The sequence below is a fragment of the Poromitra crassiceps genome, assembly GCF_964638095.1.
Source record: "Poromitra crassiceps genome assembly, chromosome: 15".
In the NCBI taxonomy this organism is placed as follows: Eukaryota; Metazoa; Chordata; class Actinopteri; order Beryciformes; family Melamphaidae; genus Poromitra; species Poromitra crassiceps.
The window spans coordinates 6,821,002-6,839,138 of NC_139634.1; the positions used below are offsets into that span (position 1 = coordinate 6,821,002).

An 18,137-nucleotide genomic window follows, 5' to 3' on the forward strand; every position below is an offset into this window, starting at 1 on the left:
TGCGTTTTTGTGTGTGTCAAATCCATGGCGGCCCGAAACAAACGGAGCGAGGGCCAAACTTGACCCGCGGGCCCCAAATTGCTCGGCCATGGTTTGGAATTGAAAGGCCTTTAGCGGACACAGTGGCACTGTCACTCTCCTTTGATGTTTGCTAACTAAGGCTGAATTGAGAAAACAGGAAGACAACACGTGACGCATTGACTGATGGAAGTATGCTGCTCATGTTTAGTTTCTTTGTGAAAGGGTTCCGTGCAAAGCTGCAAATATGTGAACTCAAGTTGAGCTGTTAAAGCTCAGGGGAAGCTTTCAGCGGGACTAAACTGGGCACGCCTCTTCCCAACTGCAAGAGCTGCTTCAGATTTAAACTGTTGTGGAACAGCTTCACCGAATCATGTGTTGAATACCTCCTCGGATTAACAATTCATTTCTTTAAAATTCCATGCAACTGAAATGTGTGATTATAATCATCTTGGCGTGGCACTTTTTACATTACGTTACATTACATTACGTCATTTGGCAGACGCTTTTATCCAAAGCGACTTACAATAACACATTTTTGTCAGCAATAGAGCAATCAACTATGGAGCACAGTCTATGACAACTACAAATCCTGAAGGAACAGTGGTACGAGTTTTTTTTTTTTTTTTTAAATAAAGAGAGAGAAAGAAGAGAGAGAAAGAAGTTAGATCAAGAAGGGCCCAACTGATAAGGGAAGTCAAGTCATTGTCTACGTCGTGTTTATTTGTATGCCTTTGTAGTTCAAATTGTGTGTCCGTTTTGTTGAGAGCGATTCGGTCTTCCTGACATTTCTCCGCCTTGTCTCTGTCCTGTCCTCTCCTCTCAGTTCTACCTCCAGACAGGAAGGGGGCGCTACTGCTTCATCTACCCCGGGAAAGGCCAGCGGGACTCACAAAATCTGCCTGGTGTGCTCTGACGAGGCGTCGGGCTGTCACTACGGCGTGCTCACCTGTGGCAGCTGCAAGGTCTTCTTCAAGAGAGCAGTGGAAGGTACAAAGTGATAAGAGATCGTTACGTTTACACTGGTGTGGTCGACCCATTTTTAATTACTCTGTCCCATCAATTTGCTCGAGTTATTACTAGGGATGGGTATCGTTTCATATTTTTCGATACCGGTGCTGAAACGATACTTCTAAAACGGTACCGGTGCCTAGTAAACGTTGCCTGAAACGGTACTTTAAAAAAAGTTAAAGCATATTTAAACCTATTTTTTATTTAAAGAGGCTGTAAAGAGGATTTCAAACAATAATTGTATGTGTTATGCCTCCTGTTTCGGAGCACCGGAGGGCGGATATTTAATTCAGCAGCATGGCACCTAAATGAGGCACCTAAATCTGGGTTGCAATTCGGTACCGGTAGTATTGGTTGTAAAAGTACCGGTACCATATGGGTACCTTGGTTCGGGTACCGACCCAAGTGATTACTATGATTTGAAGTCTTCATTACAACGGAAACGCTGCAGCTAATTTGTTATTTCCCCTAGACCGTTTTCCACAGCAGAATGTAAATAAGGGAGTAATCTCCCTCCTGTCTCCCCCTAGGGCAACATAATTACCTGTGTCTCCCCCTAGGGCAACATAATTACCTGTGTGCGGGGAGGAACGACTGCATCATAGATAAGATAAGAAGAAAGAACTGCCCGGCCTGCCGCTTCCGCAAATGTCTGATGGCGGGGATGAACCTGGAAGGTACGCATTAACCGCATGTGTGACACCAAACAAACGCACCCACTATGTCACTATGTCAGGGACAGGGTTCCTTCCTACGCAGGTCTGGGAAAAGTATTACAAATTAATTGGATCATTTCCAGGTCTTGAATAGTTAGGGAATTAAGAAAAAACGTCGGGGAAATGTTGTGATTCTGGTCCGATAGACACATTTTTTATATTGTCTGTTGTTGTAGACCCACTTTTAGTCCACAGTTTTTATTGATGTGAAGAGTAGAGGGATGCTCTTATTACACAGCACCTGTCAGCATTATATGATCAAGTACCCATCAAAAAGACCCATTAGTCGTTAGTCTGTCATGTCACTGTGCTCAAACTTATGATATCATTATCTATAGCATATGACTTATAGCATTATATATCACATACCCTACCCACCATAATCAAATCCAGTCAAGAACATAGGGTGGGTGAAAAAGAAGGAATTTTAAAATGGAAGTCCTGTAGGAACCCTGCCAATCATCTCACACATTGATCTGATATTTGTGGCTGTGAAGAACATTCTTCATCTATACAGTGATATGACCTAGTTAGCAGAGGCAAGCTGCCTATCTGCTTTAAATCATATTGAACACCAGACGAAATCTTCAAAACAAATCACCGTCTGGAAAAAGTATGACATTTTCCAATTGAAAATGTGCAGGAAGGAACCCTGCTATGTTTTATCCCTGAATTTTTGCTCATGTCTCTCTCTCTCTCTCTTTGTACCACCTCCCTCCATCGTCCCTGTCTTTCCTTTCCACGCAGCGCGTAAAACCAAGAAGCTGAACCGCTTAAAGGGCATCCAGCCCACCAACCAGGTGGAGCTGGCCCCTCCCCCACCGGCCGAGGCGCGCTCCCTCGTACCCAAGTCCATGCCGCAGCTGGTCCCCACCATGCTGTCCCTGCTGAAGGCCATCGAGCCCGACACCATCTACGCCGGCTACGACAGCACGCTGCCCGACACCTCCACCCGCCTCATGACCACGCTCAACAGGCTGGGCGGCCGGCAGGTCATCTCCGCCGTCAAGTGGGCCAAGGCTCTGCCGGGTAAGGGAGCACGGGTTGGGTACCGAAACAAGGTACCAATATATGGTACCGGTACTTTTACAACCAATACTACCGGTACCGAATTGCAGCGCAGATTTAGGTGCCTCATTTAGGTGCCATGCTCGAGCTGCTGAGTGAAATATCCGCTCTCCGGTGCTCCGAAACGGGCGCTGCTGCACGCACCTTCACTAACATTCTAGGGCTTAACAGAGAAAATGCTTGTTTGAAATCCTCTTTACAGCCTCTTTAAATACAAAATACGGTAGGTTTAAATATGCTTTCACTTTTTTTTTAAAGTATCGTTTAGGCACCGGTACCATTTTAGAAGTATCGTTTTAGCACCGGTATCGAAAAATATGAAACGATACCCATCAAGTCAAGTCAAGTCAAGTCAAGTTTATTTGTATAGCCCTAATTCACAAGCATGTCCCAGAGGGCTTCACAGAAAATATGTCTAGCTAATTCTAGCTGACACAACAGTAGCAAATTACAGTAGTAATGATAACACATTGAACAATTGATGAAGAAATATAGAAAATATAGGATAGAGCGGAGGAGAGAGCAGGAGAAGGGAGGGAGAGCAGGGGGAATGTGAGAGGAGAGAGCAGGAAAGTGATGAGGTGGGGAGGGAATGGGAAATGCTGGGGAGTAGAGGAGGTGGGGAAGGAGCAGGGGAAGGGGGAAAGAGGAGAGAGCAGGAGCACCTCAGTTCATTGGTGAACTTGGACACTATAGCGAGGAGAGACTGTAGTCAGGCGCTAGGTTAGTTAAGAACAATGTTTTCCTTGCGTAAACACATGGCACCTTCAGAAAACCCAATGAACTCTGGTTAAGGTTTCCACATGGCCAAATAAACTGAAAGAGCGAGCAGAAATCAGGTGGTGCTGCTCACACTTTGTCAAAGTATCGCCAGGTTAGAATCTGATTATTGGTGTACATGTAACTTCTTATCCAGATTTTTATTGGGCCCTTCATTCATCGTCTGTTGCTGCAGCACCACCACGCACTCTTAGCTGTTGTGTCTGACTGTATCATCAGAGCACCACTGTATTGGTGGCAGCAGTTGTAGTAGTTGTTGGAGTATTTTCCTGTGCTCCCCCTCAGGTTTCCGGAACCTGCACCTGGACGACCAGATGACCCTCCTGCAGTGCTCCTGGCTCTTCCTCATGTCTTTCGGCCTGGGCTGGAGGTCTTTCCAGCAGTGCAACGGCAACATGCTCTGCTTCGCGCCGGACCTCGTCATCAATGAGTACGTATCGTCCCCTCGCCTCGCCAGCCCGTCTGTCTCGTAACATGGTCCTTTTCAGATGTTCATCTATGGCTAAAATAACGATGATCCAGATTATTTTCTATGGCAGGTCTTCCAAGTGAAATCACGTATTGCCAATATGCAAATCATTTCTGATGATTCATTTTGAAAATAGCAACATAGAATCAGACGGTCTGCTAAACGCTTCCATCTCATCTCAAAAGAATCAAGAAATGTTTGCTAACTGCCATGAATTATCTGGAATTTATCCCTCCAGTCTGTCTGTCTTCTTCACGTACGTCTGTGCAGGTCTGTACTCCTTTAAAAATGTTTCTCTCTGGTATCTCCCGAGAATCAAACGTCTGTGTCAGTTGTCGTCACTAATCAGCGTTCCGTCCTTCTTATGAACTTGACAACTCATTTTGTGTCAATAGAATGTAGTGAGCAGTCTGCAGGGTTTCTTTGCTTATGGCTGCAATAGCCATTAGCCAGTTTGTGTTTTTACTTTTATATACCCCCACAAGCTGAACAATTTCCAGAAGCATGATTAAAATGCCATAAGCGAAAATTGTTTGTTGCAAAATAACAATCGAGAAATATATCCCGGGAAACGGCTCCATCTCCCCCCGATTGGGACAGCAAGTGCAGCCGTGCAAATCAACTGAAAACACAAAGAAAACATAAATAGCTGTGGAGTTTTATCAGGGGGAGGAAATGTGTGAAAAAGCCCCCCCCCCCGAGTGTGCGGTGAGTAAAGAGCCTCTCTGCCCTCCTGTCTTCCTGTGTCCACCAGGGAGCGCATGAAGCTGCCCTACATGGCCGACCAGTGCGAACAGATGCTGAAGATCTCCAGCGAGTTCGTCAGGCTCCAGGTGTCCCACGACGAGTACCTGTGCATGAAGGTGTTGCTGCTGCTCAGCACAGGTTGGTCGCTCGCCCCCCCCCACGCCACCAAACAGCCCCCACTCCCTCTGTCGCCGGCCAATGTCCAGTTTGGTGCCGCGTTTAAACCATTAATACCTGATGCAGCATTTGTGTGTGTATCCCTTTAAGACCGCGAACCACGTTAACGCGGTTAAAGGGATACGCACACAAATGAGGGATATACACGCAAATGCTGCATCAGGTATCAATGGGTTAATGGCGTCATTACACAACCCATCACTCCGACCGAATACTAACCAAGAGAGATGCTCGCATCACTTTACACCGCTTTCCCTAGTCGTTTATTGACACTAGGCCATCTTTGTAAATAATCATTTGTTCTTAATTGACTAATTAAATAAAGGTTAATTTAAAAGTGTCTGCACATGCACTAGGCATTTTTGATTCCATGACTCATTAACGAGTGCACACAGGTCTTATTATTATTATTGTTATTATTATTATTATTATTATAATTATTATTATTACTACACTGTTATGATAGTACACTGCACTACTTTGTCTTAAGGAACTATCTCCACACTCCAATAAGGTTTGCAAATTATTTCCTGCAAGTTGCTCCAGTGCACTGATGGACTTTCATCTTTGGCTGCAACCTACTGCATGTCTTGCTGCCTGAATGCACTTTGTGATGGGAAGCTGAGTCTGCGTAGATATACTGTAGTCTAGTCTACTGTATGTTATGCCTTAACCTGGCGCTGCCAGATGGGGGCGGTATTGTTCTCAGCGTCAGGTTAGTTATGCCTCACTCATACTGAGTATGAGCTCCAGTTGTCCATGTGTGTCAGTCAGTATGTACTTATGACTGCCACCTGCTTTATTGTACTTGTTGAATAAAATGATTCAAAGTGAAGGTTAAGGAAATGGGACAAAATGCATCTGGCATCACGAGGGGATTCCATCCATCCAGGGTGGAAATTCCCTTGCAGACGTTTTTGTTTTGTTATTTCTTGTTTTTCTGATTTCAATGATCTTCGGTCATTTAAAATGTAGCCTCGTGTTTAGAGGCAGCAGAGAAGGAAGCCCAAACACACAGGACATTTCACAGAGCCTTTCGTCAGGTTGTGCTGGTTTTAGCCCTGTGGGTTCTTCTCCATCTGAGTGTCTCGTGCTACTGCACCCTATTGGGAGTGCAGCATTCACCTGATCAGTTCATACGTTTTGTTTTATCGTGACTGCAAGGACTTAACGCTATCATTTTAAATGCCCCTTAAGTATTTGCAATCCTAAACTCTGTCCCAGTTGGTAACCCCGTATCTCTCCTCCCCGCTCCCTCTCGCAGTGCCAAAGGACGGGCTGAAGAGCCAGGCAGTGTTCGATGAGATCAGGATGTCCTACATCAAAGAGCTGGGGAAGGCCATCGTGAAGCGGGAGGAGAACTCCAGCCAGAACTGGCAGCGTTTCTACCAGCTCACCAAGCTGCTCGACTCCATGCATGAGGTACAGACACTGAGTGTGGCACCATGAAATGCATTCTATGGGGACATTCAGACCAAAAGTGTTTTTGGAGCTGCCAGCGTCTTTCTGCAATTCATTCTCTATGTAAGGACGTGCTAGACGTGCTCCTCTTTTAATGAACACACCTGGCGTTTAGCACTGGTTGCGTCTGTTGTTTTTGGAGGAGCGCTGTGGGCGTTTTAAAGCTGAAAAAAGTTGAACATTAGAGGAAAAGCGCCCTGCTCGTCTTTTCCACTCCTACCTTTTCTCCTCCCGAGGGATCCTCCAACCTCCGCCTCTGCCAGAATTGGCAATAATCTGGCTTTCATGTTGACAGTGAACAACATCAAACAGACAAAACTAGCTGGCTACCGTCCGTGTGGTCGTTGTGTTCTGATCTGTACTGCACGCGACTACAGGGGGAAACAATTGGAGCGCAAAAAAAACGCTCCGTGCGCTGTGTTTTGTGCACAATAGAAGCGCTCTCAACATGATTTTCATAGCGTTCTGACTGAAAAAAAAACGCTTTTGCTGTGAATGTCCCCTAAGACATCAGTGAGTAATTAAATCCTCACACACAATATACTACTGTTCCTGTGAAAGAGTCACATTCAGGTGTCAGGTTGAAATATTAATCGTGAAAAAAAATTAATTAAGCAGGTGTACTCAAACTTTTGACATGTGTGTGTGCCCAAAACACACGGGGGCGCTGCAGCACCGCGGCTGTGGCGCCGGTGTCTGGTACTCAAAATATTTTCCCAACATTGGCAGGTCTGATTTAAGCATGTACATGGTTCGAAGAAACTTAAAAACGGTTCAAAGAAACTGTAATTTCCCCGCCATAACCTGGGCGTTATTATTTATTTAGAAGATGTCACAATGTACATGCACAGCGTTTGGGGTTAGTGGTAGTGGTAGTGGGTAGGGGCTGGCCTGAGATTGGACCCTAATGTGAAAACTGATGCTGTGATGACTTCTTGTCACATGATCTGTAACTCATGTTGTCATATGATCTATAACTCATGTTGTCACATGATCTGTAATGATGATCACCTGTTGCCACAGTCTTTTTAAGCCCACAACTGTTGACAATCAAGTGAGGAGCAAACCTGAAGAAGCAACGATGTGAAATGCGTTCATCGCCCCCAATTTGATGTGAATTAAATTAAAAAAGGGTTAGATACTCCTGGTGTGCGCTGGATTCCTACTTGTTCCTGAATGCTCCTGCTGGTGCTCTAGCTGCACCCTGGATTAGTACACACAGGGCACCCATATACTCTACATCTCTCTATTGATACAGCCATATCACCACCAGTTCAATACAGCCATATCGCCACCAGTTTGATATCGCCACCAGTTCGTCCCGTTCAACTTTCTTTCTGACTTTTTTGACGCATGCAAACATATTAAAGTCGAAGGCGAATGCAAATGCGCGAGCGTCGGAGACTCAAACATATCTTGTCTGAGATGACAGGGTTGAGAGGCGGACCACAAGCCGCACAATGCCGGGTGTCGATGATTTGATTTGACAATTCTGGGGACTGGCTTTGGCATTGGCCAATCATGGCATGTTCCACCCCCAAATCGAGTGGGATTCAGCGTGTTGCCGTGCTACGCGAGTGGGATCCGCGGAGTACCAGGCAGCCACCTGCTTCGTGCGGAGCGAGCGGACAATCCGATGCGTGGGTGCTGCCCGCCCGCCTGGAATCTCTTGACGGGCGACCCCTGATAACCAGGCTCTCAAGCGTGCGCCTTTATCGCTATTTCTGTAAATACGATATTCCTGGAATGCGCGTTTTCTGCCAGATGACAGGCACTAGTCACCATTTTCTACTTCATTTGGAAGAGAAAATGATCCTGAAATGAGGATTTGATTGACAGCTGCCATGTCGTGATATGATTGGTTGAATTGGGGTAGAAATGTGATAGTACTAGGTGACGTCAGCAAACTGTAGATTACTGTTATCAATGAAATCTTGAAAAATGAACTTTTGATGTGAAAAAGTGTGAAAAACTAAAGAAATTAGATATTTGTGATTTTTTTTGGCATACATTATTAAATAGGTGCACTGCATACCCAGGTATTTGAACTAAAAGAAAAGAAAAGTCATTTTTGGGTTCAGCTCGACTTTAAATTAGCAAATTGAAACTGAGGTGTTTACAATGCCCCCCCAAAAAACGGCTTATGCTTACACCCATTGTGACCTTACTCTGATTCAAGATAAACAAGAGTAAGCCGCCCTTACAGTGACATTTGCCATCATCGGAGTATGGCAAACGTATTGATATGCTCTCCCACTGTGCCTCTCCAGATGGTCGGTGGCCTGCTCAACTTCTGCTTCTACACCTTTGTGAATAAATCCCTGAGCGTGGAGTTCCCGGAGATGCTGGCAGAGATCATCAGCAACCAGTTACCAAAATTCAAAGCCGGGAGTGTCAAGCCCCTCCTCTTCCACCAGAGATGACTGTGCCCCGCCCCCTCAAAGACACAATGCCTTAATATCCTACCACGTCACCTCACCACCCCCACCCCACCCCCACACCACCCCCCACCGAGAGTGGACAGGAACAGGGCGGAGATGGAAAAAGACAGTAGAGAGGAAGAAGAGAGGTGATGGGAGAAGAAGAGTGAATGGTGTTTTTGGGAGCGAGTATGCAACTTTATAGGGGTTTACGGGTCTGGAGGGCGGGCAGAGAGAGATGGTAGATGTTTGTGTGGAGGCGGAGAGCGAGAGCACAGAGGTTTTGTTTTGTTCGGGCGGTCGAAGATGTGGTGCGTAACAAGTAGGGAAGTGTTTTGTAAGATAAAAAAGATAATCACCGAGTGAAATAGGCTAACCATCCATGTTGTCTCAGGTCTCTTACCTTCAAATACAGAACGTAATCTAAAATGGATAAAGCAAATATCTATGTACAGCTTATGATAATATTTTCTACATTTTCAAATTATGTCACAGTTTATACAGTTTTCCAGGTCATCGTTGCCTGGGGAGGTAACACAGATTAATAACATGCTATTAAATAGGTTTTTAGACTGTGTGCTCCTCTTTTAGTTTTTATAGGAGGTTGTATGTTGATATCAGTCACATGGGGGGGAAATATCCTTGTTTTCCAAACAGTCATTTCAGAAGCATAATTTCTATTGCTTTCACACGTTGGACGTAGCATGAAACTGTTGGATTATTTTGTAGGAAGTGCACCGTTTCAAAGGATGATTTCTCTCTCAAGCTAACCTCTTCCAGGTGTACACACGTCTATTATAAAAGGGAAAATATGTGCCTTTTTTTTTAGCTTCACGCCCTCATTTCAGCCATTCACCTGTTCCAGGCTTGTTCCTCTCAAAGCCCTCGTGGTCTACCCCGCATCATCTGTTGATTGTATTCTTAGACTTACATGCAGTTGCAAGTTTCCTTTTGTCTTCTCAGTGGCTGTGTTGTGTCTTTGGAAGTGGCAGCTCTGTCATCCCTCAGTGTGTAGTAAGTGAATCTTCACAATCCGCTTCCTCTCTCGCACATCTCCCGCACACTTTGAATTCCTCAAGTGTAATCGTACCACTTCCGACCCTGCTAAAGGCTTTAAAAGACTGTGAAGAAAGACTTGTTGATGGGCTGTACCAGTCTCTAGTAGATGAATATAGGTGGCAGTTAGAACGTTGTCTATTAGTGGAAAAACTGCTTCTTTTTTTTTTGCCCCCAACCTCCCACCCCTCCCGATAGTATAATGACTGGAATGTGATCGAAATCTGCGTCTACCAATCAGAATAGAGAGGGCATATTTTTGTTTTTTGTTTGTTTTTCGGAGGATTATTCCATTTTTACAACCCGGAGAAGTGCTTTCTGTGGTTCTAACTTGGCTCAAAAATGATGGGAAAATGACTGTCCTTGTTATTTTTTTAGTTCTCTTTAGGGAGCTGCAGTCTGTTTAGTAGATTAGAAACCTAACATGCAGTCACCATTCTGCCAATGATGACCCTTCATAGGCTCTTATACGCATGCTCTCAATACGCATCTGGGTTTGGATAGTTTATTATCCAAAGCCTACGCATCGTACCTCGCTACATTATTAAAAATGTATACAGTTTGTATGAATGACAGCGTCTGTACAGGGCTTCGGGTTCAGATGTTGGCAGACGAGTGATCTGGTTAAACCTCACACAGCTGCTGATCTCAAACCCTCGTTCAGCGCCCCCCCCCCCCCCCGCTCCTTTAAGCAACTCCTCTGCACCTTGTCTTAAGTCAGCTCTTATAGTGTGTTTGTGTGTGTGTGTGTGTGTGTGTGCGCGACGCGCGTGCCTAGTATATTTGCATATGTGTGTATGTGTGGTAGGTAGTCAAAACCCCAATGTTTGAAAGCACTTGGCGTCAGACCCACCTCGTCACGTCATCTCGCAGTGGAGCTATCTTTGCTGACAGGGAGGCGTGCAAAATGCATCCTCCGTTCTCTGGGAATTATTTCAGTGCCAAACGCTCGTTTTCTGTCCCATTTTCAATCGTTTTGAAAATATGTCAGTGTTCATATCGGAAGAGGAAACAACTTTGTTCCAGAATTCAAGCTTATGATTTTGTCTCGACGCGAGAAAAGGAAAAAAAAAAACGTTTGATTTATATGACCGTCAGTCCACAGATTGGGGGTAATTATGAAATAAGAGGATTAATTAATAACTGAGCTTTATTTTTTAACACAAGGAATACACGGTTATTGTGTAATTACATAGGATAACTTACTTCTATCAGTAACGCTTTCTTTGTGTGTTGTTTTAAAAGTAAGTGGGAGTTTGAAATATGTTGCAGCATTTTCATTTTCATCAATTTAGCACTTGGTTGTCTGCTGTTTGTCATCAGTGTCTGTCATCTGTCTTTCATACCCTTTCTTTTGTCATTTCGTTTTGTGTTTCAAGCAGAAAATAATCCAGGTCTCAAAATGAATGTGAATCTTCACAGAGAATTAGTTTAATTCAAAAAATGTTCTTGACAGAAATGTATAGGAAAGGTGAAGCACTGTCTTATTTTTTAAATAATTGGATAAATACTGTATATCAACGGAGCAATTTTGAAAGGTGCATTTTGTCGCTACACAGTACTTAGGCTACTAGTGCATTAAACATTGAATACATGTCATTGTTCTCTCATCGGTCTACTCATGTAATGATGGAAAACACATTCACACCCTATGACGACTGGTGCATATGTGGCTATCCGTGTTTCTCCGTGGCATGTATAAAAAAACCAAAAACATTGAGTTTGGATTCCCAAAATTGTGTGCTTGTGTGTTTTATGGTATTTAAGTCAGGAAAAGGTTCACTTGACAGATCAGGTAAGTTTCAGGTGTGCGCTGCCATGCCTACATCATCTGAAGTGTTATTTTTTTCCACTTTAGCCATCCAATGTCTGAAAAAGGATGTTTGTTTTGTTTGTTTCTGGTGATGATACAAAAGAGTTGTGAAAAGCATCCTTACAAACAGCGTAAGGGTGACTCACGGGTTACTTTCACATTCAGTGTCCAAACCTGCTGCTGCCGCCAACCGCTGCTGCTGCTGCTCTTCATGTTAAAACAGGTATAAGAAACCGCACACTTCCCTCTCCTTTCTCCAAAATGTATCCTCCTCGTATATTTGTGAGGAGGACAACTGAATATGCAATAGAAATGACACATATTTCATTATCGCATGCTTCCTTTTTTATGTTTTTCAGATATAAGCTATTCGCATTGAGGAAATTCACATTTAACTTTTATCTCTGCAGGCCAGATTTTTCAGGATACACACTTGTCTAAATAATTCATCCAGACTGAACAAAAAAGGCCTGTTTGACTACAAGGTGACCAAAGCAATTACAGACAAATTCTACGTGTCATTAGATAAAGTAGCTCTTGGAAGACAAGTACAGTTATTTTTTGTTGTGTTTTTTTTAACACATTTTCTATTCTAACGTGATGCTTTGGTCAAATTGTGTAATACTGTGAATAGGATAGGAGTCAGTCTTCACACAAACTGTTTGTGAAAGTAATCAACCAGCTTGAATCTAAAAATTTGCACTACCCAAATATTGTTTGAAAATCTATTTTGTATAGAACATATGCAGACATTAACTTTTGAGAATTATCAAGGGCGGATCATGTTTCACTGGTATATGCGTTCTTTGAAGCTTTGTTTTGCTTAAATTTTCGATTATGTACATATAATCCATTGTAAAGAAAATGTGGTGTATTTGTCTCCAAATAATAGTTTTTCTATACCCTATGTATTATTTCTCCTCTGTAGTGTGAATCTTGTTGATCCTTTCCTCCATTGATTAAATGTCAAACTGTATGCCTGTGTGGTACTTTTCAAAACAACCAACTGTATGCTGATGTACGCCATAATATAACTCCATTCTGAACAGTGGAAATGGCAAGCTCATTGTAAGCCACTTTTCACAATCACAGCAAGCACTTGTTCATCAAATAAATGCGCTTTTCCATTCTGGCGCTTCATTTACTGACTGTTTCAGAGACACTGTCATAGTCCACTGACTGATCGATCTCATTCACATTCTCATGTTTCAATCAAGTCAAGTTGTGATGCGTTCACTGGAGTTAGTCCAAACTGCCGGTTAGATTTTTACCAGACGCTAACACTGACAGGGAATAAACTGGAGCCCAAACGGTTCCTTAGCAACAGAATTCTGGTGAAACAGTTTCTAGGCTAGTGCGCTACTTCTGTAATAGTTGAATAGAATAGAATATTCGAGATAAATTAAATTAAAAACACTCATTTGTATTTATTTGCAGGTGCAGGTGTCAGGCAGGCCAAACCAGGGCCCAACACCCAGGGTCCTAAAAATCAAACACACAGTCCAGTCCAGTCCAGACAGTTTGACAGACACATACTAGAAAGAACACAAACATCACAGAAAAACTATAGATTGGATTAATAGCCTATCCTATAGTATAAAATGTAGTGATACAAAATTACAATAAAATAATAATGTATATATATATATATAAGATAACTAACGAAGGTCATTGTAAAAAAAAAACATGATTAGTAGGCTACACAGGAATACTGAGTGATTTTTATTAGTGTCTTTACTCTTACAATTGGGCAATATTTTGAGAAATCCTGATGTCATAGTTTGGAGAGACTGTTTGACTGTTGTGCTGCAAAACTAGCATGTAGAGTTAACCTATCAAACATCCACAAGGACATTATCAGCTTTATTTTAGCATTCAAAAGTAGCGCGAGACCCTTTCCTGGCCGTTCATTGGCTAATGAGTCACGCATTTTGGTCCTCCCTGATGCCACTCTCTCAAAATTGCTCTGGTGGTTTTCAATCATGTGCCACTGAGGGGTAAACAGTAAAGCCTCAGGTTTTCATTTAAATCAAACGGTACACCAGTGATCATCAATCAACCGGTGCAGTAGGCTATTTCTTGGTAATGAAAATCTGCATACTCTACGCCCTTGATGACTGAAAACATGATACGGATTTTAGGAGGCCCTGAGAAGAGTGAATACAAAATGAGATGATTTGAATGCCCATAAATCAGCCATATACCGTAATTACAGCTAGTACAGCATGCAAAGAATTAGAGATTTGGACTTTCTGAAAGGACCATCAACTAACCTTCAGGAAGGACCAATCATCATCTAGTCTCTAGTCGGATGATGTAATCGGCTGGCAGAATTATTTCGCTCTCTTCGCGCCTGATTGTTACGCAGGCGCTGCAAAAACACAAGAGACGGAAGAAATCAACTCAAGCATCGAAAAAAAGAACAATAATCATATCGACGAGTGGTAATAATCAAAACTATTACATTGCTAAGCATATTGCTTTAGGCTTTTGGCTAAAGCTGCTTTTTGCCTGAGTATGAACCGTGTTACAAGTTAATATGCGAGCGCGAGCCCCCAGGGTGCTTGGTAACTTACACCAACTAAGCTAGCTTGTATCGCAATGTCTGTTTTTCCTGTGACGGCCGGGCGATTTAACTTGTCAAGCTAGCATGCATTTTGTTGGCGATAGCGTTGTGGTTATGTGTCATTATAACGTAAAAATGGTCATAATGCATTAATTGCCATGGATGGTACACTTCATTGCGTACACATCGCTGTAGGGAGGCCTCGCGCACAGGCTAGTTGGGGCGTATCTTTATCCGATAATACATCATGACATGTGGGCCTAGTATCTGCTAACATTAGCTACCGAAGGCCTCGCTGTTTTCTCTCGCTAACTTGTCATTATACTCTCTCTCACTCACACACAGTATCTTATCAACTGAAAAAAGTTGCTTGCAAAGAAGACGAAAGTATATGCAGCAAAAGGCAGCGAAAATTCACTACAATGGCAGAAGGAGATTCGGATTCTCACAGGTGGGTTCAAGCATGGTTCAAGTCACCCCAGAGGCCAGACCCGCCATTTTACGTTCACGCACTTGGCTATCCTCTTGAAAATAACACCATCATGTTAACGTTAGTTGTTAAACATATTAACTTAGATCGTGGTAGTGGTCATTTGTTGATATATTATGCGAAAGATGTGTCCTTAATTTGGATATTTCTCCCTGTCTATTAGTTTGGCTGATGACATCTCAATCTCGGACCCTGACAGTGACTTTGTGGTCCAGATGAAAGCAACGAAGCAGACAAAACAGTCTGTGGCCGGTGGGCCCGGGCCTCGGGTAAATTTGCAAAATCTTTTCCACGAAATGATTCAATCTCATTTAGATTAGATGCAAGTTATCTCCAGGGAGTAGACGAGGATGTGATTTTGCTTTAAATGTCAAAATGTCATTTATATTAGATAAACAATTACCATACATTTTTTGGGGAGTTTATTATATATTAAAAAAGCTTCTGAAAGTAGTTCTGGTTTGGAGTCAGTTATCCCATTTGATTTAAGATGATCATTATTTAGTAATAATAGATCTTAGATAATCTGTTTTTCCCCAGATACATTTGACACATGGGTCCAAATGTATCTCTTAAAGCCTAAAAAACTGCTTTGTTTGCAAACGATGTACCTCATATTTCTGCCATGATAGATGCCTACTAAGGGGTCTAGCAATCATTTCCAGAATTAAGAAAATTAACCCTGTTTTATGATTGAATAGCATTTAAGATGTCCGCAATTGATTGTAGAAGCATTTCATGGGGTCCAATGAACCATTTCAGTCTTCATGGCGCAATGTTATGTTTCAGTTCATGTGAAATCACAATGCTTTTACCTGACAGCGGTGAAGTGTAGAGCTAAACCGCCACAGCATGGTGGTACAGTAGATGTTTGATTCAAGCCAACACCATATCTCTGCCACTTGCTACCACAAATTCCGATGGCTACATCAATTCACCCAGAATCCCCTGCTGAGCTGCCATTTCATTTCTCTTTTCATCTCAAGCCACCCAAGAGACAGATGCATACAACTCCAGCAAGGCAGACATCCGGCCCCAGTGTCAGCCGCATCCCCACTCCTCCAGGCTCCTCCCCGCAGCGGCGGCAGCAGCAACCGCCCCTTGGGACGTCCAGGCAGGCCTCTCCTGGGGGGCCTGTGCGCAGAGCGAATCAGGGTATCACCGCAGGGGATATCTATGCTCTGGTCCACTCTGGAAAGGGTGCCATGGTGGTGAGCAAACCGTTCAGTGGGAGATGAGTGAAGGACTTTATAAGGGCAGGGGGGAGGGGGTTTAGAGATAAACACATGAAGGGAGGGAGGCGTAATGAGTAATCCGAGGAGAAACGATGACGATGAGAGCGATTATCATGCTCTGTCAGTAGCTGACTGATGTGACCCCGCGGAGTTGCCTTTGATGCGCGGAGAGGAAGGAGTGCCTCCATTGGGTCCTGTAGTCGATCGCCCCTTTCAGACATGAACTCTGGGTCATCTCAGGGTTGCTTCCCCTGAGCAGGACCCGGCCGTTAACGTGAAGTGTACCCTTTCAGACACGAGGCATGTTGCTTCCGTACACGTGGAGCACCTCCGCTGCGGGGTAGAGTCGAGAGGTGGCGGGAGTTGGGACATGACGACACAAGGGGGCGTTGTGAAAACTGACCACACAGAGTGGCACTGCGCGGAGGCGGAAGATTTGCGCTGTACAGGAAGCCTAAAAAAAAAAAAAAGTACGGCTGTCCCAGAGTCTATTTACGTGCCGAAATAGACTCTGGGTTCCCAGATTGGAGAGTGCATGGAAGACAGCTGTCTGAGCATAGGCTATAGCCTTAATGGTACAAAGTGAATCGCATTGACATTCAACAAACTGTCATGACATGCAGAGTCTGATAACAAGTTGCTAAAAATACATAATGGGCGATAACTGCCTCGTAACGTTTGCGCATAACGTTAGTAATTAATTAAACAACCCTACAACTCACGCCCAGATGCCTCGATTTCTTCAAGTCTCAAGTGCTGCAAAGAAAATAGGTCTTTTTATAAGGCTTTACTGGGTTTTTGTTCTGTAATGCAACCATCTGTTTCACTCTGATGTAGTGTAGAGCGTAGTCTGATGCTAGAGTTCAGTCCTAAACTAGAGAAATATACAGAATACAGGAAGCTAGATGTTTTTACCTTCAAAATAAAAGCAACATTTTATTATTGGTAAACAAAAAACAGAACAGTTGACTGACTACGGGTTCAAATTGACTTTTCGAAGGCAGCAGATATTCTTCCAGTTTACCTCTGTTCTGTATCTTTCGGATCGCACTAGGGGTGGGCGATATGGCAAAAATATATCCCGATTTTTTTTCAGGCAGGATCACGATCCACGATCTTATCACAATTCTTTTTCATATTGGTTTTTAAGACTATTTTGCAAGTTACTGAACAGTACAAGTACATCCAAACTAATTTCAGGGTTTCGTACGGTCATGAAAAACCTGGAAAAGTCCAATTTTAAAATACAATTCCCAGCCGGCCCTGGAAAAGTTATAGAAAAAGTTTGGGAAAAGTCATGGTTATTTGTTTAATAAATATTTTGAGTATCTGTGTAATTGTGCCACAGCTGACTGAAATGATTATGCAAAGGAGCCGGTGAGTGAAATATGGGACCTACAGACCCATATATGTTGTGGGACGATGATAACCCGGCTGCAGGTTAAAGGGGCCACAGGCACAACTGTAACCACCCATTAATGAGAACCTCTGACCCGAGTGCCGTCTTCTCATTGGCTGCTCTCTCCCTGTCAATCTTCAGACGGTGGTGGATGAGTGGCTGGACGGCTACAAGAAAAGCCGGGAGGCGGGGCTGCTGGTGCTCATCAACTTCTTTGTTCAGTGCTGCGGATGCAAAGGTCAGAGTTCAAGAGGGAAGGAGGGGGGGGGGTGGTGGGTGGTGGTGGTGGGAGGTCGAAGTTCGACAGATTATCTTTCTAATTTCAGCCTCGGCATTGATCGGCACTCCACTATTGATCTCCCAACGTGCTGACAGTTCAGCGCCTTGTGCCAGGCAGGCGCTGTCTTAATCCTCTTGTGCCAGGCAGGCCTTGTGTAAATCCACACAAGCCAGATTAGAAAACTGAGCCGCCAAACGAGCCGTTTGCACTTTGTGGCATCACAGCGGTTCGCTAATTAACATTTTTGTCAAATAATATACAGTACAGTATGCATGTATGTTTGTTGTTTAAGCGTTTGCTATTGTTTGTTCACCAGAGTTTTCCCTACCTGTAGCTGCCGCCGCTGTGATGGACACTTGTGGAAGGAAGATCCCGCACACTCTGCTCTTATTGATCATTATCACACAATGTTTCGGTCACGTTTCACTCTT

At 43.6% G+C, this 18,137-nt stretch overlaps 2 protein-coding genes across 2 annotated transcripts in view; both read left to right on the plus strand.

Annotated features, from left to right (window-relative positions):
• Positions 1-12,865, plus strand: part of nr3c1 (nuclear receptor subfamily 3, group C, member 1 (glucocorticoid receptor)) — a 33,317-nt gene extending 20,452 nt beyond the window's left edge. The window contains exons 3-9 of the mRNA XM_083651338.1: positions 845-1,008; positions 1,590-1,706; positions 2,493-2,774; positions 3,879-4,023; positions 4,817-4,947; positions 6,251-6,408; positions 8,718-12,865. Coding sequence (XP_083507464.1) covers positions 845-1,008; positions 1,590-1,706; positions 2,493-2,774; positions 3,879-4,023; positions 4,817-4,947; positions 6,251-6,408; positions 8,718-8,870 — 1,150 coding nt within the window. The 3' untranslated portion in view covers positions 8,871-12,865. The remainder of the gene's footprint in view (positions 1-844; positions 1,009-1,589; positions 1,707-2,492; positions 2,775-3,878; positions 4,024-4,816; positions 4,948-6,250; positions 6,409-8,717) is intronic.
• A 1,859-nt stretch (positions 12,866-14,724) lies between these two features.
• stag3 (STAG3 cohesin complex component) overlaps positions 14,725-18,137 on the plus strand; it is a gene marked incomplete at both ends in the record, with an annotated part of 50,653 nt that continues 47,240 nt past the window's right edge. The window contains 4 exons of the mRNA XM_083652542.1: positions 14,725-14,753; positions 14,956-15,061; positions 15,779-16,003; positions 17,568-17,664. Coding sequence (XP_083508668.1) covers positions 14,725-14,753; positions 14,956-15,061; positions 15,779-16,003; positions 17,568-17,664 — 457 coding nt within the window. The remainder of the gene's footprint in view (positions 14,754-14,955; positions 15,062-15,778; positions 16,004-17,567; positions 17,665-18,137) is intronic.